The sequence below is a fragment of the Alosa pseudoharengus genome, unplaced genomic scaffold, assembly GCF_046254945.1.
Source record: "Alosa pseudoharengus isolate Yale_2024_CS ecotype anadromous, Long Island Sound unplaced genomic scaffold, YU_APseudo_1.1 YU_APseudo_1.1_scf_12, whole genome shotgun sequence".
Taxonomy (NCBI): domain Eukaryota; kingdom Metazoa; phylum Chordata; class Actinopteri; order Clupeiformes; family Clupeidae; genus Alosa; species Alosa pseudoharengus.
Window position 1 is genome coordinate 33,297,051 of NW_027468587.1, and position 27,919 is coordinate 33,324,969.

Here is a 27,919-nt window from a genome sequence, read left to right on the forward strand (position 1 = left end):
TAACAGAGAGTCTACACAAACTTTATTTTCTTAAAAATACATTACCATAAAATAAAAAGTAGCAATAAAAGATATATATGTGGGGAAGGGGGAGGGGATTAGAAGGGGAAACGAGGGGGAAAAGAGTTTTGGTTCCCGTCTCGTGTATGGAGCAGCCTGGAGAGCTGAGTTAGGGGTGTATTTGCATGGTGTTGATTTTGGGCTCCTATGTATGTAGCAATGGGGCGATGTATGAGCTGAGGGTATGGCATGACCGTGTCACGCACACATCCACAGCAATGGTGGGCTATGTATTAGGCATGTGCTTGTGTGAGTGCCTGTGTGTGTGTGTGTCTGCGTGCGTGCGTGCGTGCGTGTGTGTGTCTGCGTGTGTGCGTGTGTGTGTGCGTGCGCGTGCGCGTGCGTGTGTGTGTGTGTGTGTGGGGAGGATTGGTACACCTGAGGAGTAGGAGGGCACGCACCCTCCACACAGCAGTTATGCAGCAGTCACATGGGCACACGGAGAGAAAGCGAGAACAAACTAGTGCATCTGCGAGAGAGGAAGAACTAAAACCTAAAAGAGAAGGAAACGAGTGTGGAGAGAGAGAGAGAGAGAGACAGGTAGTGAAAGAGAGAGAGAAGCGAGAGAGGTAGTACAGTGAGAGAGGTAGAGCGAGGCAGGGGCAGCTACGGCTTCAGCACCTACGGGAAGAGCGCACGCGAGGGGCCGGCTACAGTATGTCTACAAAGCAGATCCTCCCTCCTTTCAGTGTGACACCAGGCACAGCTCTTTAAGGACAGTGTGTGTGTGTGTGTGTGTGTGTGTGTGTGTTTAAAGACAGTGTACATGCATGTTTAGGAACAGTAACAGACATCAGTGTGTCTGAATGTGTGTGTAAGCGCATGTGCATGTCTGTTTTGTGGAACATTTAGAGGGGAAGAGTGTGTCCGTGTGTGTGTATATTTGCCTGCGTTTGTGTGTGTGTGCGTGTGTAGCACACTACTTGGCTTTGCTGCACGACCGCCCAGTGAAAGAGCAAAGTCAGAAGTTATGGCATGTCCACAGGTCCACATTGATCTCAGCAATGTGTGTGTGTGTGTGTGTGTGGCTAGCTGGGCAGAAGGCCATTAACAAAGACCTCTTCCCTCCATGTCCAATAAAAGAAACCAGCTGTGTTGCCAGACACACACACACACACACACACACTTGATGCTTTACACCACCGTAGAGAACACACCAGAGCTAAGTCCTGGAGAGGTAGATTCCCAGATACACAGCAGGTATGGGGGTGGGGTGGGTGGGGTGGGAGCAAAAAACCTCTCAGAGTGTGTGTGTGTGTGTGTGTGTCTCGGTGTGAGCATGTGTCTGAGCGTGTGTGAGCGTGTTTTTGTGTGTGAGCTAAGAAAGGTGACCCTGTGTAACTGTATGCATCCATGTTTGGTCACAGATGCAAATAACCCCCATTTACAGTAACGCCATACACACACACGCTACTCTAACACACACAGACAACTCTACTTCACTGGGCACTGAATAGGAACATTGAGCCGGACGCCCAGGGGCTTGGGACTGGAGCAGAGGTGCCACTAGGAAGGACAAGGCTCTTCAGCTAGTAGCTACAGTGTTATTCTGAGTTGCAGGGAGAGAGAGACAGAGAGAAACAGAGAGAGAGAAAGAAAGTACACTAGTCCACCACCACCCCACTAACTCCTTTCAATTCCCCCCAGTGTGAACTTAGCTTATGCAGAACACCACAATATACACATACGGTCAGTCACATTACAGGGGAGGAGCCGACCACCAGCCAGTGCCCACCTCTGCTCTCAAAGGCCCCTGGGTGGCTACTTAACAGCAGGGGTCACTAGAACCAGCACCAACCAGAGCCTTACTAAAGTCAGAGACAGGGAAGGGGGGGGGGGGGGGTAACCAGTGCTATTGCTGAGCTGGAGAGGCAGGGGGAAAGGAACATGGCATCCCTGTCCATGTGCCCTGAGCTAGTAAGCGTGCGTGTGCGTGTGTGTGTGTGTGTGTGTGTGTGTGTGTGTGTCTTTGTGAGCAGAGAAGGGCATAAGGCCCTGAGAGAGAGAGGCTTGGTTAGAGAGGACCCACCCACAGCAAGGCAGTCAGCAGAGACAGGGGTCTGCCCACAGGGTTCAGTGTGAACAAAGGAGGGGGGAGAGGGGGACAGCTTTCACTTTCTAAACAAGAGGCTCTAAAAATGACCAGAAACAGTGTGTGTGTTTAGTTTTCAGCCACGCGAGGCGGCACAGGAGCCGGAGGTCCAACGGGGGCTGGAGGCATCCCATCGTGCTGTCCAGGCATAGGTCCTGGGTCTGAGGAAGGAAACAGGATGACCACAAACAGCATTACTACCCACATCCATATGTACACACACACACACACTAAAATGAATGCAACAGACACCCTTGTGCAAAAAAAATTACAATTTCCCTGAATTACAGGAAATCTTTTAATTAAAGCGATGGTTTGGAGTAATTTCACCCTAGGGTCCTTTGCACCATGACCCCGAGCCAAACACCGTTCCAGAACCTGTTTTCCCTTGGTCGAACCCTGGTCGAGTAGCGCTGTCAGAAAGGCGTAATGGAACTAACTTTTTTCTCGTAAATTACCCCACTAATAATGCCCTAAATGGTACGAAACTTCTACAGTATGTTCTTTACTCATAAAACGAGGCATTGAAAAGTTTGTAAGTACACCAGGAGTTTATTTAAATAACACTTGCCTGATGGATGCTACTATCTGCTACTATACCACTGCGTCAATGTTACTTTCGTGATTTGGGAAAAGCCCGTAAAAGTCCTGGCAGGAAGCGATTACATCAACGTTTTTTGGTATATCCAGTTTTTAATATATTTTTTATCTGAAGTGTTAACTTAGTGTTAACTAATAATTGTTGCAAACTGGTACTACGAACAAAATATTAGTGAATTCCTGGATCTACATCCTTATGCATGCTTCCTGCCAGGACTTTTACGGGCTTTTCCCATATCGCGGAAGTAACGTCGACGCAGCGGTATAGTAGCAGATAATAGCATCCATCAGGCAAGTGTTATTTAAATAAACTCCTGGTGTACCTACAAACTTTTCAATGCCTCGTTTTATGAGTAAAGAACATACTGTAGAAGTTTCGTACCATTCAGGGCATTATTAGTGGGGTAATTTACGAGATAAAAGTTGGTTCCATTACGCCTGCAGAAACTCATTAGTTTCTGACAGCGCTACTCGACCAGGGTTCGACCAAGGGAAAACAGGTTCTGGGAGGGAGTTTGGCTCGGAGTCATGGTGCAAAGGACCCTAGGGTGAAATTACTCCGAACCATCGCTTTAACTACAACTTTTTAAGTGAATGGAATGTGGGTGGGGGGGATTTTGTAGTCTAAATAGGAACACTATCTGTTTCATTACTTTATGTCCATGTAATAAATAGCCTGCTACCCTAATGACAATTTGATGGTGGGATTTTTGGAAGAATATAAATCTTGTCTTTAGTCGACTTCAACACCCGGAAAGATGAGTATTTTCCATTGGGGTAGGACAGGCTAATATGCTAGTTACAGCTTATTTTATTAGTCTATGCAATGGTGTCGGTCTTCAGCAGCTTAACTAACTATGGTGTCCATTTCATTACTTCATGTTCAATAGGCTGCTACGCTAACGTAAATCTGATGGCAATGTAATCTGCCTGGACAGACATATGATACCATAATGTCAATTGGTATTGGATTGGGATGGTAGGTTCATCTGCATCCACTGTGATCAAGTGGTAGACTGACACCTGTCCAGTTGGGTGTTTCTAAGAACTGTCTGGTCTGAAAATGCCTATTGGTTTTGACAAACACCACCACACACAGATCTAAGTGAACAAAGGCAATGACCATCAGTCCTACAAAAACCAAATCATAGGCTTGTTGTGAACTCTATCTTTGCTGAACATACTGAACAGGCTATAGAGATCGAGCACATCCTCATGATGATGATTATGATGAAGATGATGGGTGGGGGTTCTTACACATGCCGTTGGGGGCACCTGGGTGTCGCGGGCCCATCATGGGGGGCATGCTGCCCTGGGGGGGACCGCCAGGGGGAGGGCCGGGCATCATTCGGCCAGGCATCGGCTGACCTGGAATCATTGGTCCTGCACAGAAAGGAGACCACAAAATAAGCCAATCAAAGCCTCGCAGGTGTAAAGGTTAAAATTAGGGGTGGAGCTACAGTCAATGGCTGAACACTTCCATATATGGTAATGAGCTGAGTGAATAAGTCTCAGTGCCCCACTTGAGGAAGACACATGCATGCATGCATGACCATGACCAAACACACACACACGCACGCACACACAGACACACACACACACACACACTACTGAATTAAACACAGGGGCCTAGGGATAGAGTGCTCATTCATTATAGAGCACACGGTGCTAAAAGGCCACAGCAGCGCTGCTCCATGCCCGGGTCAGACCAGCACACGTGCACACACGTGCACACCCTCCGCCCCTCCGCTACACCACGCTTCTCACCCCAGCTTCCATTCTCACACACATGCACAGACCTGGGTGCTTTCTCCCTACACCTTGGCGGTGCTCACCTGTCGCGGTCGGGTGGTGTGGTCCCATCTGGTGGTGCATGGGCGGGAAGCCCACTGGATGCCCGGGGCCTCCGGGGTGGCCAGGGTGCCCAGGGTGCATGCCTGGCATGGGCCCGTGGGGAGGTGGCCCGTGGGCGGGCGACGGGGCTGGGGGTCCATGGGGCCCGTGGGGGGGAGGCCCACCGTGGTGGCCCCCGGCGGCGGCCGCGGCGTTCTGGGCGGCGGCGGCAGCTGCGGCCGCCTGCTGCTCCATCTGCTGGCGGGCCTTCATCTCAGCGTACTTCAGCTGCTCCATGTGGAAGGCCTGCCGCTCCGTCAACAGCTGCTGCCGCTGGAGCTCCAGCTGAGAGGGAGAAAGAGAGAGAAGGAGAGAGAGAGAGAGAGAGGGAGAGGGAGAGAGAGAGAGAGGAGAGAGATGAAGGTAGAGAGAGGGGGGGGAGAGAGAGGGGGAGATAAGAGACAGATAGAGAACAGAGATGGAGGGAAGACAGGATGAGAGAGTGAGTAAGATGAAGAAAAAGAAATGCAGAGGACAGAGAGAGGAGACAGGGCAGAGACAAAGAGTGATATCAGAGTTCATATTCTGCTTCTTGCTCTCTAAAAGTTGTGCAGACCCTGTACAACTCATTTTGGCCCAGCATTCTGAATCTTAATTAAGGCAACAATCAACACTCCAACCATTGGGGTTTGATTTCTGGCATGTCAAGACATTTTGGTAGGTTGATTTGGACCCGAGCACAGCAGTCGGGACACTTTGATTGAGAGGAAAGACCAATTGAAATGTGGAGTGCGAGTTCTAACACGCGTGCGTGATTGAGAATAATCACACCGTGTCACACTGGGCTTTAAGAGAGATGGACTGGACTGCTACCGTGGAAAGACTCAAAAGAGACATGGAGTCCAAACCTGCTCCCTGTGGCATGTAGAGAGGAGCAATATTTCTGCTCACAGAACAGACTCAAGGTTACAAAGAGGGAACAGGACCCCGAGGGTCATACCAAGTGTTTGGGTAAGAGTGCGCGCGCGCGTGCGTGTGTGTGTGTGTGTGTGTGTGTGTGTGTGTGTGTGTGTGTGTGTGTGTGTGTGCATGTATTTAGGGGTGTCTGAATTTGAGTATGAATGTGCAGTTAGTATGAGGGTGCGTGTGTAGGTAAGATAAGCAGATGGCTGATGAAGCCGTCCAGTTAAATGATAAATAAGCAGCAGTGCTGGGCAGTGAAGGAAGAACAGAAGGCTAAGATGGGGGGAATAAAAACAGAAAAAAAAAAAAAAAAAAAAAAGAGTAAAAAAAAAAAAAAAATGCAACTGCACAGGGTTATATAAAGCCTGATTCTTCATGCACTATTTACAGCTAGCAAACTGGGTTACTATCTACAGGCTCGCAAGGCATCTCTGCTGCTCGCCACGTCTGTTAGCCTGCGAGGTCACCGAGTGCACCCCACACACCCACACAATACAGCCACACTTTAAGCCATGCCTTGTCTTAACATGGGAATGTCTAACCCTATTTTTGTATAACAAGGGGAATTCCAGGCGAGGTGATCTCGTGTTTGTGTGTGTGTGTGTGTGTGTGTGTGTGTGTGCGCGCTTACTGGGCAAGACATGGCTTCAGCAGCACTAGTGAAAAGATAGGAGTCGCTGAGGAATCTGAGGGATACCATTTCAAATGTTGATATTTGGTTAAACAGGCAGCAAGAAGACCGTTTCACTGCTGCAGCCAAAGTGTATTTTATGGATTGTATATATTTCTGTTCTATTACTGTTGACAGATTGGCAAATAACTATATAACTAATTTGTGTTTTATATAAATGTAATGGACAATAACCCTTGCTTATCATATACTGCAGCTAAATGAGGCTGTGACAAACTGCAACACTCCCTCCTGCAAATGAGCTCCAATTTAACGAAGCCTTGCATCTGATTAGCATAATTCAAGAGCCAAGTGGACAGGGTGGGGAGGGAGCATTCATTACCTCGGGGAGGATTAGGTCGGGGGGCAACTAACTCCAGAACAGAAACAGGCATTTAAACAAAAACAGAACATGGTTATCTAATAGAAGATGACTCATCGCTCGGGTAACAGAAGTGAACACAAACAGTAAGAGGATTTGAGACGAGGCAGACGCAACTTAAAGTCTTGCAGGTCTGAGGGGGCTGTGAAACCGCGTCACAGAAACAAACAAAAACACAAACAAACAAGACACCATAGTGGTGATGTGCAGTGTGCACACATGGCTGGCCTTTAACTTCAAGTCAAAAAAAGAGTGTGCGCGCGTGCGTCTGTGTAAGTTGGAGGGTGGAAGTGCAATTCTTCACAAGTAGAGTGGGTCGAATGGGTTTCTGGGGTTCTCTCTGTGTGTGTGTGTGTGTGTGTGTGTGTGTGTGTGTGTGTGTGTGTGTGTGTGTGTGTGTGTGTATATATTTTAACACGTACAGCTTCTTTCTCGCGGTCCATGATGGTCTCCAGCTCCTCGAAGTGTCTGAGCTTGATCTCCAGCTTCTTCATCTGCGTCTCCACCAGCAGGGCCACCAGAGACTTGATCTTCCGCTCCTCTACGGCCGCCAGGTGCTGCGGGGCCCAGCGGAGGACAGGAGCCAGAGAAGAGGAGAGGAGAGAGTGGGGGTAGAGGAGGTAGAGAGGGAGGAGAAAGGGGAAAGAGAAGAATGGGGGGTCATTTCACTGACTGGGACCAGGCTCATCTGCAAAGCCCATCACATGCAAGGGTATGTGCAATATCTGATCCTTTTTTTAAAAAACAATTAAAAATCCATCATTCGTCCTTTTCTTTGCAATACTTGATTTCAAGACATTGCCGTCTCCATCACGTGTCGTGTCGTGGTGTGTACCTTGGCCTTGGTGGCAGCGGAGGCAAGAGCGGCGGCGGCGGCCGTGGCGATGTTCCCTTCGCCGATGTCCAGCTCCACCTTCTTCTTCCGGGCCTCTTCCTGCTCATCCTCGCCCTCCTTCCCGTCCTCGGAGGTCTCCATGGACTCCTCCTTGTCCTTCTCTGAAAAAAAGTCACCGCCACGTATTCAACACGCCATTTGAGGTAACATTCCACACAGTGTTGAGGTGTATGGCTGCTTTGAGCAATACAGGCGATTTCTGGTCGGGTTGACACAGCTGCAACTCATCAAAACAAGATTTAGTCACTGATCACACAATCCTCTTCTTCCTGCTGCTACTCTTAAGAGTAGTAAATCGGAGGGTGCTCAGTACACACGAGTCATTCAGAGCTTTCTGGACATATCCAAAATGCTGCTATGCTATGGACGCAAGAAATGTCTGATCCGATGTCTGACAATGAAGCATTATCTAATATAATCTACTCAACCATTGAAAGCAGAGGCTGTGTCGCTTTCCAGAAACGCCAGACCCCAGTAAACCTGGAACAGACAGCGGCCCATTGAGTATGTGACAGACAGCGCTGGGGCCTGATTGCCTCTAATCCCAGCTGGGCCCATTGAGTATGTGACAGACAGCGCTGGGGCCTGATTGCCTCTAATCCCAGCTGGGCCCATTGAGTATGTGACAGACAGCGCTGGGGCCTGATTGGGCTCGCCTCCAGTCACTCATCCAGTCAGTCAGTCTGTGTGCTGGTTGGGCAGCGCTGGCGCTTCTTACCTCTGCTCTTCTCCTCTGCGCTGTCGCTCTCCTCCTCCCCTCGCTCGGACGCCTCCGCTCCCTCCGTCTTCACCTTCTCGCCCTCGGCCGGACGCTCGGACTCGCTGGGCTTGTCCGCCTCCTCCTTGGACTCCGCCTGGGGCCCCGGGAGAGGAGAGAAAAATGGGTGAGACACGAGGAGGGAAACAAGCAAGATGAGACAGCTGACTGCTACACATACAGACTCCTGGCTGTGTTAAGCAGGTTTGATTGGTCTCCTGTTAAGTATGGTTAGGCGTTTTATTCCAACTTCAAGGGACTACGCTGATATATAAACAAAAGCAGAGTGTCATCTAGTGTCCTTTCCCACCAGGGTTTCATATGAATAAGACTAACAGCAAGGCTCATCAGTAGAATGTGTCTCTCCCCTATATTAAGGCATAAAATCAGGCAGCCTTGGGGGAAAATAAACATTTAACTTAGTCGGGATGACATCGGCCATTCAGGCTAGTTTACTCTTGGCCATTTCCCAAACCATATGTCTGGGAGCACTTCATGATGAGGGACCATAAAAGAGGAATTTAAGTGGGTAACACTGACTATAAATACAGATAATGACTTCAGAAACTAAATGGAGCCACAGCAGATTGCGACTTGTCCAGAAAAGCACACGTTCAGCAGCTCATCTCTGCGACTTCTGTGACCTCTACAGTACAGCGAGACCAGTCGGCCAGCTCACCTTGTCAGGCTGCTGGGCATCCGCGGAGTCGGTGTCCATTTTCTCTGAGTCGCTGCCATCTGCAACACAAGCACAGAGGGATGCATTCAGAACAACGCCCGCCCAGTCGGACTATATAACAGGACGCAGGCGAAGGAGAGGAGAGAAGTGGAATCTAATGGGGGAGGAAGAGGCGGAGGAGGAGGAGGAGGGCAGAGGTTGGGGGTGTGTGAGTGAGCTGATGCAGGCTAATGCTGTTTTCACCGTTTCAAAAAGTGCATTAACCCGACACTAAAACACACCCATCGCGCTCAAACACGCCCGCGGGGCCAGTTTACTTAGCGGCCAGTCGATAGGCTTTCCCCACTGCCGCAGCCCTGACAGAGGCAGACCGAACACACACTGCACTGGAGGACACCGCGGGAGAGCCGTGTGTGTGTGTGTGTGTGTGTGTGTGTGTGTGTGTGTGTGTGTGTGTGTGTGTGTGTGTGTGTGAGAGAGAGATTCATGTTCAGCAGGGCCAGTGAGGATCTACGAGGTGGGTAAAACCGTCTGGACTGGCGGTGATAAACGGCGCTTAAGAGAGCGGCTGGATGGTGAGCGGAGGAGTGAAGTGACCCAGCACAGAGTGGACCCATATTTAACGTGACCGCTCCGCAGTACAGGGTGTCCCGAACACAGGCTGAACTCAGATTAGAGAGAGAGAGAGCAAGCGAGAGAGAGAGAGAGAGAGAGAGAGAGAGAGAGAGAGAGAGAGAGAGAGAATGAGAGAGAGAATGAGAGAGCGAGAGCGAGAGCAAGAGAGAGAGCATGGACAGAGATACAGAACGAGTGTGTGTGTTCACTACAGAGGTTGGCAATGAAAGATAGATAATACTATCCATTAGGGCTGAACGATTTATTGCATTTGCGATAATATCGCGATAAGATGAAACACGATTTTCAAACCGCAAAGGCTGCGATTTGTAATATGTGACGTCACCAAAACGCATTTATACTTGCGCTTGCCAACGCGCCACCGACTCTTCTCACCGACCACTGAAGAAGCAAAAAACGTAAACAAGAGGACCAGCAAACAGTGTCAAGAAAGGTCTGATCAGTAGAGCTACTTTGGTTAAAAATAAACCTCTTCATTACCTTTTGCTTGAACCTGCCATGTCCCTGGTTCTAGTTCATAATTCCCCTGTGCTGCTACTCTGGCTGGTAACTTCGTTCACTTGTCCAGCTGACGATTAAAACTCCACGACTGTTTAGGCTGCACAGCAGCCATTCACCTGTGCACTGGGGACTTTGTTTACTGGAGTACAGTGACACAGCTAACCACCAAAAACCCAGCTGTTCTAACATTAGCTTACCAGCTAAGGCTCTAGGCTACATACATGCTGCTAACTGCTGATAACTTTGCCTGTTTAAAGAGTTTTGTGTCCGCGATTGGCTTTGTTGTGATATGAACAAACTAGTTAATTTGCATGAATGCGTATTGCGCTGCGGTGTTGATGATGCTAACCTTTAGTTAACACCGAGCGGTCATTCGGCCGCATTTATTTGCGCTACAACAATCTACAGTAGTTTGTTCCGATTCACGTGCAAGTAGCCTACAGAGGAGAGGATCTGTGTGTGTGTGTGTGTGTGTGTGTGTGTGTGTGTGCGCGTATGGAGAGCACAGGACAAGGAGAAGCCGTGTCAGTGCCACTACATGTAGACCTATTTGTTAACTAACGAAAGAAGGTCATATCTACATGAAATAGAAACAAAATAGAAACGAATCAGAATCATTAAATGTTTACAAGGCTGGAAGTTCAACAAATATAGGTCTACTAATGTGATTAAAATAGTTAAATAATAAATATTTCATTTATCAATCTTATTCAATGACCTAATGCAATCATAACATAGGCCTGGGCTCCAGGAAAGAACAGTTTATGTTTAACTTTTTTTTGTGTTTTTTTCTAATTTTGTGTTGGTCATACTATAGAATAATATATTGCTTGTCTTTGTTGAATAAGACAGAAGATAAAGAGCTTAAAAATAATCGCATATCGCATCGCAATATTGGTGAGAAAAATCGCAATTAGATTTTTTTCCAAAATCGTTCACCCCTACTATCCATGGAAACATTGTGCATCAATATCAATATTATTCACAGCACTTCTGTAGCGCAAACCTCAAGGTAATAGTTAATAGTTAAAATAGTTAAACACAAAGAGAAATGTGCCCATTAAGACTTAAACGATCTGACCCATTCCAGACTTTATGATGGCGGTTTTGGCACTTTGAAGGCCACTGGTGAACCGGGGAGGCCCAGAGGCCATAAGTCTGTTGTTATTAGTAGCACAACTGGGACACAGGCCTAATGATGGAGACACATATGTAGTCCTATGTGATGGTGGAGCTATTAGCCGTAAGGAACAGTGTGCACACCAAACAGATATGCGTGCCTGTGGAATTGCATTATGCGCATTTTCATCATCTTTTACAGATCTGTTTGTCCATATTAAAATGCAAAAGGAGTTTTCAAACTAACACGGGACCAACACTGTTTCCAATCTGCTCCATTTCAGGGGCTCGGACACTACAGAGTAGTAGGCTTGAGAGACATAATCGTACAAGGTGTTGGAGTTTAAAACGAATGGAATACTGTGGACACCCTGCTAGTTGTAGGGTAAGGGGCGCGATTCAAATAAATCTTTTCACTACTCCATGCGGCTCTTTAACAGCCACACACTGGGATTGATTGGCCTAGGAGGGAGTGAAGGGGAAAGAGAGAGAGAGAGATGAGGAGAGAGAAAGAGAAAGGAGAGAGAGAAAGGAGAGAGAGAGAGAGAGAGAGAGAGAGAGAGAGAGAGAGAGAGAGAGAGAGAGAGAGAGAGAGAGAGAGAGAGAGAGAGAGAGAGAGAGAGAGATTTGCCAAGAGGCCATGCCATGTCAGTGTGCTGACAGCGCTGGGTGATTATGGCAGCTGTGGTGTGATGTTCACGGGCATGGGGGCTAAACAGCGTGTCTGTGTCTGTGTGTGTGTACTGGACCCTCAAAATGTCAAAACCATCGAGCTTTGGCAGCTGACTACATTAACCTTTGAACCAGGGTAGAGCTTTTTGTGAGGCTTTGTACATGTGTGTGTGTTTATGAGTGTCCATCAATATAAAAAGCTCTGTGTGTGTGTGTTTTAGCTGCTCCCTACAGAGTGTTTGTGTGTGCAATTGCTGTTATGCATGTGCATATTTGTTTTGAGCAAAACCAACATGTTTTTGCTGTGTGTGTGTGTGTGTGTGTGTGGCTGTGTGTGTGTGTGTATTGAGTGGCACTGTGTGTATTCTCTGAGCCTGCAGTGTGGCACACTGAGCTCACACTCGACTGACCCACTTTTAGCCGCCCACCCCCTCCCCCCTCCCCATCTGCTGCTGCTGCACTAATCTGTGCGTTGCCACGGCAGCCAGCCTCTCTCTTTCTCTCACACAGATATATATTCACCTCTCTGTTGCTCCTCTCTGGCCAAACCCTCTGCACAAGGACACACACAGCATCCATGACCACACTGGATGTGCAGGACACTGACTGAAGGCACAATGGCAGCCTCAGGTAGCCGTCACATTAACACTAGTGTCCCCACCGGTCCCACTCTCGGTGATGCAGCAGTGTTGAAAGGAATACAGCTTCAAGGAGTCCATCAGAAGGTGAGCTCTGGAATGATTGACAGCTGGCTCCAACAAAAAAACACCTACCAGCAGAGCCCCCAACATCCACACAAGCTGCCGCCACCCATTCATAGATCCTGAAAGAGTATATATACTTATACTATATAATTATATGTATAACGGCAAATAAATACAGTAATCCGATATCCGAGCTGATATTAAGCAACAAGGAGGGAAAAGCTTAATCTCTGCATGCATTAGTGGTGGGGCAGGCAGCAGATAGCAGAGCCAGACAGGCCGAGGTGGCTGCAGCCTCCACCCATGATGACTGCATCTCCCTCAGTAGCTGAAGCTCAGATAAAACACTGCTCAGCTGCTGCCCCCTGCTGGACACCAGAGCTACTGCAGATATTACCAACAATAAAGGCTCTGGTACGTTTCTTGCGTCACATTTGCGCGTGTCCAAGACGTGAGTGATTTTTGCCGTGGACGTAAAGCATACTCCAACTTCTGCTGTCCTGAATGCGCGTTAAATCATTAAAGGACAGGTTCGGTATTTTACACTTAAAGCCCTGTTTTCAGATAGTTTATGATTAAATAGAACGTTTAAGATTGAAATTTGGACACATGCTGCTGTCCTGAGAATTTTCGGTTTCTGTGGTAGCGCCCCCCCTCCTCCAGAACGATGCATAGGTGCACTGGAACAATCCTTCCTAAAACGCATTAAACCTTCGTTTACAAAGACGTGAAACTCACCGAGTGGTCAGGGGTGTTCACTGATATGCTCACACAAAAATCGCTGCAAAAGATTCTTTCCAACAGGTTTTATCGTAGTTTTTGTCCAACTCCATTGACTTGTATTGGATGTGCTGTGAGGTACGGTATTACTCCGCTGCCGGAAACGGATATGGGGTTGTTTGTTTTCTTTCTGTAGTCTTATGCAGTCGCGGTATCGTAGGCTACTACGCTATCCAAATTATTGTCACGTCCAACCATGGCTAATGCTAAAATGTCTTGGAACTTGCACAATGTGAATGATAGCCTACGTGAATCATTACGTTTTCATCATGAAAGTTCCACAGCCAAAAAAATTGTAAACGTACAAAATCATGTAGCCAAATTATTCATGTAGGCTAGGGTTAGTGTTAGGCTTATGATGTGAACATGACAGGTTATGGACATAACAAATAAGTTCTTACCCCAAGTTCTTCCAACTCTGTCGTCCCAGGAGGTGGGAACCGCTGTATTTCTCAGGCGAAATAGCTTTTTGGGCGATTTCTTTTGACCTCCAGCGACGTTCAGTAAAATGCAGACACGGTGATCAGCTTTCTGCAGATTCTCAACAGGTGTGCTCACATCCAACCCCAGAAATTCCAGCCACAACTTTAGCCTTTCTGGATCGTTGAAAGGAAGTCTGTGACAACTTTTTTTGCCACGAATTTTCCCGCAATTCGGAACTGCACAAAATCGCCTCATTTTTAGCTGTCTGTTGCAAAATACTTCAAGACGGCGATCTTCTGCTTCTTCTGTGTATTCAATGAAATGCCAGTGGTTTGCTTGTAATTGGCAAGACGGTGTATGGTGCATTATCGCCACCAACTGGGCTGGAGTGTCTATTATTCAAGCTCTCAGCGGAAGAATGTACGGGTGTGAGGCGTTTGGAAAAATAGCTCCACAGTTTTACAACATGGTAATAACCTGTTGGAAAGCGTCTTTTGCAGCGATTTTTGTGTGAGCATATCAGCGAACACCCCTGACCACTCGGTGAGTTTCACGTCTTTGTAAACGAAAGTTTAATGCGTTTTAGGAAGGATTGTTCCAGTGCACCTATGCATCGTTCTGGAGGAGGGGGGGCGCTACCACAGAAACCGAAAATTCTCAGGACAGCAGCATGTGTCCAAATTTCAATCTTAAACGTTCTATTTAAATCATAAACTATCTGAAAACAGGGCTTTAAGTGTAAAATACCGAACCTGTCCTTTAAGGTTAGTGCCTGCGCACTACGGATTAACTGTGATACTCTGCCCCACCAACTGGGGGCGGTACGTCGAGCCTGAAAGTAGGACACAACCACAAAAGAAGCCTGAAACGCCTAAAGAAAAGAAGAACTTGGGATGTGCGAGCACTGAACGAAGGAAGAGCTAATGAAGGAAAAAGCACCACGAGTACTTTCACCTGTCTGCTGGGAAGTTTGATAAATGGAGCGATGCGATGGGCCAATTGATCATCCACCAGAACACACACAGCACACCTGTTGGTATAGCTGAGAGACTAGCTTAGCCTACTTGCTTATTAGGCTACTTAGCCTATAGCTAAGTGACTCGGTGCCGCGAGGGCAGCAATATTGGTGCGATGCAAAGTAAAGACATTTTTCTAAACACAGCAGTATCATGGTAAGAAAGAGTTGTGGTTACAGATGTCCTTATTTAAATTTGTATTGAGTCTTCACACCTGCCTCATACCAAAAAGTATGAACCAAAAACCTGTAATTATGATGTGTCAATAAAAGTTTTGAAGTAGCCTAACTCTTTGTGTTCATAATGTATAATGTCTCACTGTGATAATGGGTGTATTTAGTGCGAGAGGTAGCCTAGGTTATTCCTTCAATTATTATTATGATAACGCATTATCCGGTGTTGACAGGCGAGTTTCGAGATTTGAGTTCAGCATTGTTCAGGAGTAGGTGATAATAATTGCACCTGGGAGAGGTAGGGTACATTACCTTTATTATTATAATCACTATTGATAACGCATTATATACGGAACAGGCGAGAATGCATCTCGATCAACAAGTGTTACTGGGTTTCGCCTGAGCGTTTGTAGATAGATACCTTTATATGGCTCTGGGTTTCGCGATTTGATTTCAGGATTGTTCAGTAATAGGTGCTTTCGGTCGACTCAAAGACGTGACGCATGCCGTAAAAATGACGCAATTCTCGTCACGCGCTCACCAGTGCGGGAGCGTACCATAGGCTTAAGGTCTGAAGCTACTGCTGCATTTGTGCTGGATGCAGGGGTGAAAGTGGGCCTGTACGGTCCAGTACTGCTTACCACTGAAAGATTCAGTGGCGGTTAGCAGTAGAGCAGCTGCCTGCCAAAACCAGGGCTGCTAACCCTCACGCATTGAGTACGAAACTCACGCAATTGACACGTCAGTCCCTCTACCACACAGGCCTTTCCTTACAGGCCATTCACATGCGGTGGAGGCTTCCACTTCGCAGACGCTTCTCATTCACTTTTCATTGGCTGCCACCAGACTTTGCTGAACTAAATTGTGGGAGCGTGTCATAGCTTTGCTCGCACTGTTCGAGTCAAATGCTGAGAAATGCTCAACTTTTCAAGCTGCAGCACGAGCGACAACCAATAAAATTGCGGTTATGCTAATGAGCAAAAGCGGTTCTCAAAATAAACCAAGATGGCGCCCGGAGTTCAGTAGATGGTCTGAGACGGCCATAATTGCAGATAAACAACATTTGTTTCGCTTTTCTATGCTTAGATTTTGTGAAACCTAGCGAGAAATACACTGTACATTCTAAAAAAGCCGTTTTTGTAACCTCAAAACATGTCTGAAATGCAGTGTGAGCACTTATCTAACATTAGCAAGTTAGCTAGCTAACTGCCCTCCACTGCTAGTAAACAGCGGTGATTGGTTGTTGACCTGTCAATCTCCCTTCAGTGCCTACACAAACCCGAGTTTTGGGAAAACCCACCCACCAGCAAGCTTTGCTTGAAGCGTATGTGTGAACAGGGCATTACACTGACTTGTTGTTCTACTTCCTCTAAGTGTGTGTGTGTGTGTGTTACCTGTCTTCTCAGGCTCCTCGGGGGCAGTGCCGGCGATGCCGCTGCTCTCCAGGCCGAAGGCGGGGTCCACCTTGCCCGTGTTGCGGGCGGCCTCCTGCACCTTCTTCACGTGGGCCTCCACCAGCTCAGCAGGCACCTCCTCACGCACACGCGAGAACTCCTCTGCAGGGAGGACCAGGAGAGCCAGAGAGGAGGGGGAGGAAAGAGAAGAAAGAGAAAAAGAGAGATGGAAAGAGCAGAGTGGAGAGAGGAGAGAAGAGGGAACAGAGGGAGAGCAGAGACAGAGTTAAAGCCAAAAAATTACACTCACAGTAATTTGTGTAGAAATCAACAAGACAAAACTGATTTTGCACACTGTTGCGTACACTAGTGATGCACCGATATGTCTGCCTAACACTGGTATGGCTATCGGTAAATTATATAATATTAACCCAATATTTATCTGCTGTATGACATCAACTCTGCACTAGCTAAGTGTACTTTTATCCCTGGACTGGCACATTCACAGATAGTGGCATGAAGGGCTGAAAGACTTGAAAATGGGCCAGTTATTTGGTCATAATGAATATTTGTGTTTCCCTACCAATAAAGGGTAGAAATAACAACAAATAATTTAAAAAAATCCGTAGTGGCATTGGTATTCAGCCAAATTGGTATTTCAAACCTTGGTATCAATACAGCATTTTAAAATCAGTGCATCCTGTACACACACACACACACACACACAAACACACAAAGACAGACAGACAGACAGACAGACAGACACACACACAAAGACACACAGACACACACACACAGACAGACAGACAGACAGACAGACAGACAGACAGACAGACACACTCTCTTACCGAGGGCAGCTCTGGCTGCGGCGGCAGCCACACGAGGGTCCACCACGGAGGCCAGGAAGGCGACGGTGCTCATGACTGGGTTTCCAGACTGGCTGAAGGGCACGGGCTGGTAGGCCAGCGGTCCCATGGTGGCCTCAGTGCTCTCCAGGTACGGGTCCTCGATGGGCAGACGCAGGAAGTGGAGAATGCACTCGTCCTGTGTGCGGCTGCCCACGTGCTCCGACACCTTGTTCCAGTCATCCTTGTACATCTCCAGAGCCTGATGGGAGGAAAGAGAGAGAGAGAGAGAGAGAGACAGAGGGAAAGAAAAAGCAAAAGAAAAACAGAAAAAAAGAAAGAAAGAGAGAGAGAGAGACCAAGAGATAAAGGAAGGGTGGAAATGTAAAATATAATACCAGTGAGACAGATCACAAGTCCTGAGCCGAGTGGCAAACAATTTTATTGAAGTCACAAGGCCAGAATCAGCAATGGTAATTGGTCTGTCTGCCTTGACCCAGGGTCTCCCTCTCCCTGTGTGTCAGTGTGTGTCAGTGTGCGTGTGCGTGTGTGTGTGTGTGTGTACACACTCCACTCACCTCAAGAAGGAGCAGGGTCTCCTGTTCAGTCCACTCCCTGCCAGACTTGCTCGGCTATAAGGGAAAAATGAGGCAGGCAGTCCATCAGTGCTGAAATTCAGTATAACGGTACTAGAAATGGCTGTACAAGTCAACGTTCTGGGATAATGATAGAGTGTGGTAGCCGTGTCCACAGCATGTTTATGTCTGTGCTCTGTGCACCGGTCTGCATAGAGTGCCTGTGTGGACTTGTTGGGTAGAACGTGTGTGTGCATGCAATCTTTAGCTGGCTCAGGGTCAAGAGAAAACAAACTCATTTACACTTGTTATTTATTTCGCAGACGCTACCATCCATGGAGACTAACTGTACAGATACACATTTTCAACCAGTGTGTTTGCTGGCTGGGAATTAAACTAAACTTATAAAAGATTATCAGCCACTGAAGTTTTTGGTAAGTTTAGTATAACAGATATTTTGAAGAAGAGCAGGGTCTTAAAACTCACTCAACTTTACCGGTGACTGGATACTTCTATCCGGTGTCTGAAACTGAAACTCTCGCCTCTTACCTTGGCGGGCTTCTTGGAATACATGTCCGTCCGGAGGCCGAAGTTCTGCATGTCACTGTGCTTGTCTTTAAGCTTATCTGGGAAGTTCAGCATCTGCTGGGCAGGCGGCACCTACACACACACAAAGGATCTGTGATATGGCTGCACGGTCCAAGGAAAAACATTCAAGGGTCTCCATGCATCGCAGCTAAGCTCTTAACTTAACTAACAGTCAATGAAGCACGTACACACTAGTTACAAACACACAAACCTAGGTAAGACCATAAAAGTGTTCTGGGTATGCAAGTGAAAACCATAACCTACTTCAACTATGAGAGCACACATTAATCTTTCTAACAGCTGCATTCCTAGTACTGACCTGTGGGGGACGGTGGTGCAATGGCACCAGGCCTGAGGGAGTGTCAGCCAGCACGTTGAAGTGGGGGGTCGGGGGTGGGCCCATGGGCAGTGGCCGGCTGTCTGCGTCCACCTGGTAGTTGATCAGTCCCCACTGCTCCAGAAAGGCATGGACCCTGAATGAACCAACAAGATGTAGCGTTAACTAAACGGGACACCACGAGTTACCATCAGGTTTAAACACACACACACACACACACACACACACACACACACACACACACACACACACACAGTCTGGTTTCAGGCTCTATGACCTTGGGGCCCACTGCCCATCCAACCCTCGAGCCCCACCAGACGGAGGATGAGCTCACCTCATGACGGCACAGACGTCCCCGGTGAGGTTGCGCCGGCAGGAGGTGGAGGTGAGGTACTCCTGCGGGTTCAGACGGTAGGTGTCGATCATGAAGTTACGGTACGCCAGGTATCTGAAGGACAATGGACAGAAGCACAGCCGAGGATGTTACACACAAAAACCGAGTCGGAGCCGGGATGTGAGGTCAGACAAGTCAGAGGTAGGAAAGCTGAACACTCAAAAAGAATGGACATGTCCATCTAGAGTGCTGCACAACACTGATACTTAAGCATGCAGTAGATACCTCATTGTGTATACAACATAGATATAGATTGTGTGTGTGTGTGTGTGTGTGTGTGCCCATGAACAGGAGGACTCACATCTCTGGAGTTTTGGATCTGTTCTTGCCATTGAAGAACTCTGGCAAAGCCCTTCGCTCAATCTCATGGATACTAAGGAGAGAAGGTGTAGGACAGTTAGACCACAACCACCACTGCACTGAAATACATTCTTACACATTGTTAAATCTGATGTTCATCTACAGATCATTCAGCTGATCACTTGTGTATTTCATGTATTGTCCTCACACAACTCTTCACTTTCTTAAACTGAAAAAGAATGGACTGCACAAACATAGGATAACTAAAGCTAACTTAAAGATATTTGTTTCTCGAATCTTTAGCAGCGATTGTCCTCACTGTCATTTGCAAGCGAATATTGAACGAATATGTTCGTACAGTTTTATTGCTTCATCTAACCCTACCACTTTCGATTCAGTGTCAAATCCACATTGATAAATGACAGTATGGCTGTCCTACATCTATGTTCTGTCGTCGGACATCAGGGCTACTGTTTCTCACCAGTTGTAGTCGAACCAGGCGGCGTAGCTGGGAATGATGATGTGATGGGTCTGTTCGGTCACATTGTCCTCGCCGGAGTCCAGCAGGCGGTTCACCTCAGCCTTGCTCTGCTCTTCATCATCCTGAAATGAGAGGCTGACTCCTGAGCTTGCGTTCTCAGGAGCTTTGGGGTGCATCACTCTAACAGACTATTAGCCCCTCAATATATCAAACTCTTATTATACGTCAGAGCATTTAAAAAACACAAACCCTCTCCTTTTAACATTTCTATCTGCATGCATAGCATACAGTCCATAAGCATTCCTATTGTGACTGCAACATTCGTCTATAATTACACACCATACGATCCGCATGTGTGCTAAAAACAGTCTTTGGGAAATAGCTATCCTATGGAAGTGTTCAAGTAACACGTGTTGGCTACATCACAAAACTGTTGCTGCTTTTACCTTCCCACCAGACACCACAGAACCATCCTCTTGCTCATCTGAAAATGATTGTAATAATGCATTAATTAATTATAATTGACTGCTTATTTCACATATGATGCCGGGGCTAATAAAAGAAAGCAAGCAAAGACAGACAGACCAGAGAGAACGTACCCAAATCGGCCACAGTGCCTCCCTTCACTGGGGTATTCTCACTGTCTTTCTTCTGGTTGACTGCATGGACCAATCCAGTAGTGCACACGTGCACGTGAGGGACAGGCCAATGAAGGACAGGATAAAAATGGAACAAGCAATTACTTCACCTACACCAACAAAGGCCCTTCAGAAGGCAACAGTGTGTTGATTACTCAGAAGCCAAAGACCTGTCAGAGCAATGTGGGACAGCACCAAAGGGACATTCCATGCACAAAAGAAAAGCAGCGGCTTCTTTTAGCCACAGACTTCTACAGGAAAGACGAGAGAGCATTGAGGACATTTATTCCTCAAGCCAATGAGCTGATAACTGTCTTTTTAGTGGATTTTCGGAAATTCTAAACTAAACCCGGCTCTTAAAATGTGAGATTTGACAGCATGTGTGTAAATTTCCCTCACAACCATGGCATAATCTACAGTCCATCTTCAGCTAGCATTCAATAAACGATGACATTTTGTCAAATATACAAATATATACATGAATTATGAATTTCTGGAGTTCCTGACCTGCTGAGGCCTGTAAAGGTCACAACTAAAATGAAATCCTGATGAATTCCAAACTGACTGCGACCGACTTTACATTGGTTCTCTGCTTCGCAAAATCTCAAAAACAGCCTACTGTTGTTTACCACAAGCCAACTATTTACATAAACTGACTAGGAGCGGGCACTGCCAGTTTGAACTAGCTAGGTGGGAGGCGGAAGCGTGGGCAGAATGGCAGACTGCTACTGACCGGTCTTGGGCAGCGCAACCTCCTCCATGCCAGGCACAGGCGACGGGTCCTCCATGTCCTTGGTGAGGTCATCGTCCTGCTCGTCGTCATCACGATGCCCACGGCGTTTCCAGTGCAGACCAGGGTTCCTAACAGACACAGCCAAGCAGAAGCGTAAGCAACAACAACAACAACAACAACAACAAACATAAAAGCCAACTCCAACTGCTCAAATATAAACAACCTTTCATAGGTTCTTCTATGGGGCATGTTGAATAAGCAGAGGGGCGCTAACTCAAACCCCTTTGCAAGATTTTCTCTATCAAGTCTGCCTCATCCAAGTCCCTTTCTAAGTCACAAGTTGAACAGAGGGCTACCGACTCTAAATCAGCCCTTCTTATTGCTGTGTATGTGTAGGTTTGTACAGTATGTATGTAGACAAGTAAGTATGCATGCATGCATGTGTGTGTGTGTTTGATGTAATGAACTTTTAACCTATTTATTATCTGTTTGTACCGTTGGACCCCAGGAAGAATAGCTATGCCCCAGCTAATGGGGATCTTATAAACAATAATCCACAAACTGCTTTTCTTGAAGGATTCTCGCTCACACACAAACACAACTGTTATTTATAGTATATAGTATATATACTCTTTTGATCCCGTGAGGGAAATTTGGTCTCTGCATTTATCCCAATCCGTGAATTAGTGAAACACACTCAGCACACAGTGAACACACAGTGAGGTGAAGCACACACTAATCCCGGCGCAGTGAGCTGCCTGCTACAACAGCGGCACTCGGGGAGCAGTGAGGGGTTAGGTGCCTTGCTCAAAGGCACTTCAGCCGTGGCCCACTGGTCGGGGCTCGAACCGGCAACCCTCCGGTTACAAGTCCAGAGTGCTAACCAGTGGGCCACGGCTGCCCCTTATTCAATTCTTCAATCCCTTTCTGAGTCCCGCGCTGAGCAGAGGCGTGCTGACTCTTACCCTTTCTTGGCACCTTTCTTGCGGGACTCGGCGGGGGTAGTGGGTGGGGACGGGGAGCGCCTCCTCTTCTTGCCTCCGGCCATAGACTTGCGGTCCTTGCGATCAGGTGTACGGGAAGACTGATCAGAAGCGTGGGGGTGAAGGATGAGAGAAAGAGCGAGAGAATGAGAGGATGGAACGGCTCCTACGCTTGGCAGGGAGGGAGGGAGAGAGGGAGGGAGGGACGAGCCGGCGAGTGAAGGGTCAAGGGTGGCAGGGGAGGAGGGGGAGGAGGATGCAAGGTGGCCACGAAGGTGGGAGAAAAGAGGAGCTTGAAAGGATGGGTGAAAAAAGATGACAACAGCAAAAAACAACTACACCACAACTCAAGAAACATGAAACACACACACACACACACACACACACACACACCCACACACACACACACACACACACCCTCACTCAGAAGCATGCAAGGTTCCATCACCACATACACACACACACACACACACAAGCATGCAAGGTTCTATCACCACACACACACACACACACACACACACACACACAGTTAAATCAAAGTCTCAGCAGTACACACTGAGAAGGAGCCACTGAAAGCAGGTCCCACTGAAAACACACACACACACACAACCACGTTTCTTCCTTTCGTCCTTACCTCCTCTTCGCGAGGGAAGACGCGCTGGCGGAAGAACACAGGCTTCTTGTTCTCGTCCATCTCGTAGTCTTCCTCAGTCACCCACTCGTTGAAGGCGTCCGTGTCCAGGACCCATTTGGCGTGCACCTAGGGCGAGGGCGGAGGAAGAGGAAGAAAGAGTGGGGGGGTGAGGCAGAGCATCTGAGGAAAGGCCCAGTGTAGAGCGAGTCAGAGATCAACACACAGTGATGTAAACAATCCGCCCTCCTCACCCTCCAGGGCTTCTCAGAGCTGGGTGGGTCTTCCACATCCGCATCCACATCACTGGTAGATACCCAGGTATCATAGCTGTGTGCAAACAAATATGGGGTGAACATCGGTTTCAATGCATCGAAATATACAGAGGGCAACAGCACTTCCTAAAAGCTCACAGCTCATGCTGTGTCAGCACTGGAGATAACATACTTGTGTGTTGGTATTGATTTCATATACAAAAATTATTTAAAAAAATGCCTCGTCTCACTCATGTTGCGCTTAGCATGTGTGAGGCACCAAATACTTGCTGTCTACAGAGCCACCACTTTTGTGAAAACAAGAACGCTGAAGCGATGCCATCACATCTCACCTGTCTGGGTAGAAGCCCCAGTGTATGAGCACCTGCTTATCCTTACGCATAACTGGACGCAGCCACTCATCTGAAAAACATTTCACACACACACGTTTTATCTCCACTCTGCTTTGAATAATAACAGATGCATAGAGCAGCCCAGTCCAACTACAGAGCTACACTTGGTCAGGAAATCATGCATCCTTCAACATGCTATGTGGATTCCTTCTTCTCAGATTAAATGTAAATAAGGCACTACAATGGGAAGGGTGCACAGCATAAAATCTTGTGTCAGGCTGCATCATGCTGAGAGCCTGAATGTTTCGAGAGCCTGAATGTTTCGTCAGCCTGAGCAGCTTGTCCCTCACCGTCTTCAAACGCACTGTTGGATCTGATCAGTATGTGCTTTTATTAATAATTAATCAATTACCAGTAACAGACAAGTAACAAATCAAAAGTGAAAAGTCAAAAGTGTTTTCAATAGTCCTAACGTTTGAGTGGTGAGATTGTTTTCAAGGTTAATGCTGGCCTGTGGTGTAAATGTGCAGAAGAGGAAGGCTCACCTTCATCCTGTTGTGAAGGAGATGGGTGAATGATGTGGGTGGCTTTGGACTTCTCTTCAGTGATGGTTCCCTAAACAAAAACATTATAAGTAAATTGCAAACATTAAGAATGCACAACATTCAAATAAATTAGATAACAATTCCCTCCACTGTACAGTAAGTTAACAGAAGCAACATTACCATATCCCAGAGGATGAATAAGTAAGGGATAATGTATTGTCCGCCGGTAATTATCAGAAAATAAGTCCCGACAGGGAGAACAGAACCCCGACGCGCAGCGGATTATTTTCTGATAATTACCGGCGGACAATACATTATCCCGCTTATTACACGGCTACTTGCCAAAACGAGAAAAGAAACCTAACACAATGAATCTTTAAAAATGATTTTGCTACCGTTTCGTGTCTTCCGCTGACAAAATAAATAGTTCGCCACACAGATAGAACTTGAAAGTTTTAGGTGTTGCGTGGCAACGTCTTACTAGCTTACTTTCAATGAAATTCCATTGCAATAAGGGAACGGAATTCTTGCGGAGGGATATGAAAGACGTTAATCAACCCGTTGCCATTGACAGCGGTGATTATATACTTTGCCTGTGATTTATATAGATTTAACATAGGCCCGAACGTTGGAAAGGCCCATTCATGTGAATGGAACTTCCTGCAGCACTCTGAAGAGCCGTGTAATAATATGAAATAAATTCATACATCCACCATTAATCCTCACTACAGCTCTTAACTGTAAATACACCATGTGCCAGCTTGTACATCAGGCTACATGAAGATTCCTACTACATTCCCTAAAACAGCGCAAACATACAGCACATGAATATTTGTAGTTGCTTGCACCTGATGCCTTTTGATGATGTCCTTCAGTTTGCTGACTTGTTTTTGTTCCAGGTCGGACGAAAGATACACAATTGGGCGGGTCAGGCAGTTATTCTGAAAAACACAATGACATTTCATCTATTAACATCTTACATTTACACATTTATTTATTTAGCAGACACTTTTTGAGCAAAACAACTTCCACGTCAATTATATTACAAGGGCCATTGTCCCCAGAACAACTCTGTGTTAAGTGCCTTGCTCAAGGGCACAACAGTGGTAGATAGGAATTGAACCCTCAACTTTTCAGGCTTTTGCATGCTAACCCAGATCCTTATCCACTATGCTACCACCACCATTAATATCTTGTGACATCCCTCACTCTTGGTATGGACATTCTCCTGTCCTGAGTGAAGTACCAAGACCACAATATGCATCATCATTACCTGGACCAGGGTCTTCTCAACATTCATGAACATCTCTACATTCCTGTCCATCCTGGAAGGGTTCTGCAGGTCAAACCTTCGCCTGTAGTCAAACAAAAGGCGGCACGGTTAGGGGGATGAAAGCTGGGCTTTACCAAGGCATGACCAAATCAACATCTGCACCACTCTTCCCTCCCTCAATAAGTATGACTCACCAGCCCTGTTCACTCTTGAATTTGTAGGCAGACCCCAGGATGTGACACAAGGCACCTCCTGCCTTGAAGTCAAGGAAACTTTTAGCCTGAATGGACAACAGATAAACAAACAAACAATGGTTAGTGCATGACCATTTCTCTTACACTCCTTTGATTTATGCAACTTAAAGATGCATGGTAGACAGAAACACATACTGTATGTTACATCTGGTATGCCATCAGTCTGTAACAGCTGAAAATTTAGACATGTGGTGCGCACAAAGCTTACCAGTTGATACCGCGAGTTTTCAAAAAGTTGTAAAAATGTTTATAATCTTGTGAAAGAATAGGGGGAACTCACAGGTAGTTTGGTGAGGGCTGGGTTGTTCACCCTTCGGCCAAACGCATCCTCCTGGAACTGCAACAGCTGGATGACCAACCCAGCCAGAGACTTGCTAGAAGGGTTGTCAGTCTGGACATACTACACACCAGAATTGTGAAGACAGAAAAAAAAGAAAAGGATAACCGGTGATTCACTGAAGAACACAAAGTAATTCAATCAAAATGGTCTATCAATAGTTAAATAATTCCATAATGAATGCACCAACGATGGGTCAAAAGAGTATATACGAGATTAATAGTTTAAAAGTAATACAGTGCCATGAAGGGGCTCTTCAGAAAGGTTCTCCTATGTTTACATAATCAATAGAAAATAACTACATACACAGTATAGAGACGGGTCTATTGTCTGAATGGTAAGACATGTTGCCCTTTTTGTTTTTAAAATAGTCACTATCGCTAGTTTCAACAGTCGTCTTTGTTTGAGCGACAAATTGCCATAAACACCCGTCATCAGAGAATCACACGGAATCGTTATTTACAATTTGAACCTGACTTCTCACATCAATATGACATAGCACAAAACAGTTGAGCTGGTTGTACAGACACAGACCAGTGCTAGCGTTCTACAATTGTTAATTTCATTCAATCCCATGATCTGCCAGACGTTAGCTAGCGGTTTGCTAATATTACCAGGTCAGGAAAACGTTAGCTAACCATAACGTTACTCATCCACTGTCTGTACATGTAACAATCCCCAAATATTACTTTGTCTACAGATAATCGACATACAATTCGTATGGATTAGAATATCTGGATTAACTGACGTTAGGTTGCCTACTGACTTGGCTACTTAACACTGACGGGGGAAATATCAAAGGGACTTCTCTCAACCGTCTGTTAAGTTATCCATAACGTTAGCTCTCAACCGTCTGTTAATTTACCCTTTACCTTAGCCTCCTAGCGCTAGCTGGTCAGCTAGGACTGTTAGCAATACATGCTGTTCTCTGTGATTGTGATGTGACACATTTGGACTTTCTTCTACACATATAGACCATTTAAATCAACAAACTGCCCCACAATAAAAGACACACATAGTTTTGGTCTTAATGGGCGAGCAAGCTTAATTTCCAACACCGCTTTCTTGCAGCGACCCGCCAGCACGCTACACAAACGTTAGCTGAAGTTTGTGAGCTAACACAGCTAACGCTAGCCAACGTTAAGCATGTAACGTTGTCAAAACATTAGCCTGCAAGCTAGCTGATAAATACTATTAGAACAGACAGTCTTGCCGACTTTGGCAAGAGTACTAAGAGTCACATTTCATATCAATGACTGTGCAAAAGCAAACCACTTCGCTTAAGCACAAAACTTCCATAACAAAGTTGCGAGCAGTATCTGAAGGAACATTTCTATTGTGTGATTGCAGCTGGCGCGGGCCTTTCGATCAATGGAGGCTAGCTAGCATTCTAGCTAACACCAGAGGATGGCCAACCTTTTTGTAGTGCTTCCCGATCCACTGGCGCACGGACTCCAATTGATTAATAGTTTCTGAATTCTCCCAATATTTTGAAGATGGCCCTCCATCTTTCTTCCTCCCGACCGAAGTTCCTGAGCCGCTTTGACTGGCTGCTGCTCCTCCAGAACCAGTTCCTCCTGCTGCAGTCGCCGCTGTCGCCATTGTTTCTTGTTTGGTGCCCCTCTCTTCCACAGCGACACACACCACACAAGTTTAAAAATGAAACTGCGCAGCCGCGGATTTAGGCAGGCGGACTGTTTAGGTATATCTCGCGACATGTTAAATTAGGCCTATTATGTTTATCCGAGCCTGTCCGCCCGACCCCTATTACAAATTCAGTGTTTATGTTTGGAATTTGATATAACTTTTCTATTGTTTTCCCCCAAGCTATAGTTTTTCACACGGGGAGGTTGAGAGGGTAGCCTAAATAAAGTGCAATATTTGTCTGCAACCTTTATGAAGGGGTTTCAAATCAGTGGTCTTTCCTAGCAGACTCCAATTAGTTGAAACCTTGAGTAGGCTACTACATTTCTCCCCTTTTTGAATAAGGTAGGCTATATGGCCATTTGAAAAACGTTGCTTCTGTATGGGTATACACCTTATGGTATA

At 46.6% G+C, this 27,919-nt stretch overlaps 1 protein-coding gene across 2 annotated transcripts; it reads right to left on the minus strand.

Moving 5' to 3' along the window:
* Window positions 1-27,502, minus strand: smarcc1a (SWI/SNF related BAF chromatin remodeling complex subunit C1a). 2 transcript variants are annotated; one of them, XM_076280925.1, is made up of 28 exons: window positions 27,287-27,502; window positions 25,814-25,933; window positions 25,474-25,559; window positions 25,280-25,361; window positions 24,855-24,947; window positions 24,007-24,076; window positions 23,462-23,531; window positions 23,109-23,184; window positions 22,858-22,983; window positions 22,206-22,300; window positions 21,241-21,368; window positions 20,469-20,528; window positions 20,316-20,353; window positions 19,870-19,991; window positions 19,390-19,461; window positions 19,029-19,142; window positions 18,677-18,830; window positions 18,319-18,429; window positions 17,773-17,826; window positions 17,198-17,456; window positions 16,350-16,511; window positions 8,932-8,990; window positions 8,214-8,349; window positions 7,436-7,596; window positions 7,023-7,157; window positions 4,588-4,930; window positions 4,010-4,135; window positions 1-2,313 (listed from the first exon to the last, which is right to left on the minus strand). In XM_076280925.1, the coding sequence occupies exons 1-28, from the start codon at window positions 27,470-27,472 to the stop codon at window positions 2,222-2,224; spliced, it is 3,330 nt and encodes a 1,109-aa protein (XP_076137040.1). In that variant the 5' UTR covers window positions 27,473-27,502; the 3' UTR covers window positions 1-2,221. The 2 variants fall into 2 exon arrangements, with proteins under 2 accessions (XP_076137040.1, XP_076137039.1); XM_076280924.1 differs by having other exon boundaries at window positions 22,206-22,324.
* Window positions 27,503-27,919: the final 417 nt, after the last annotated feature.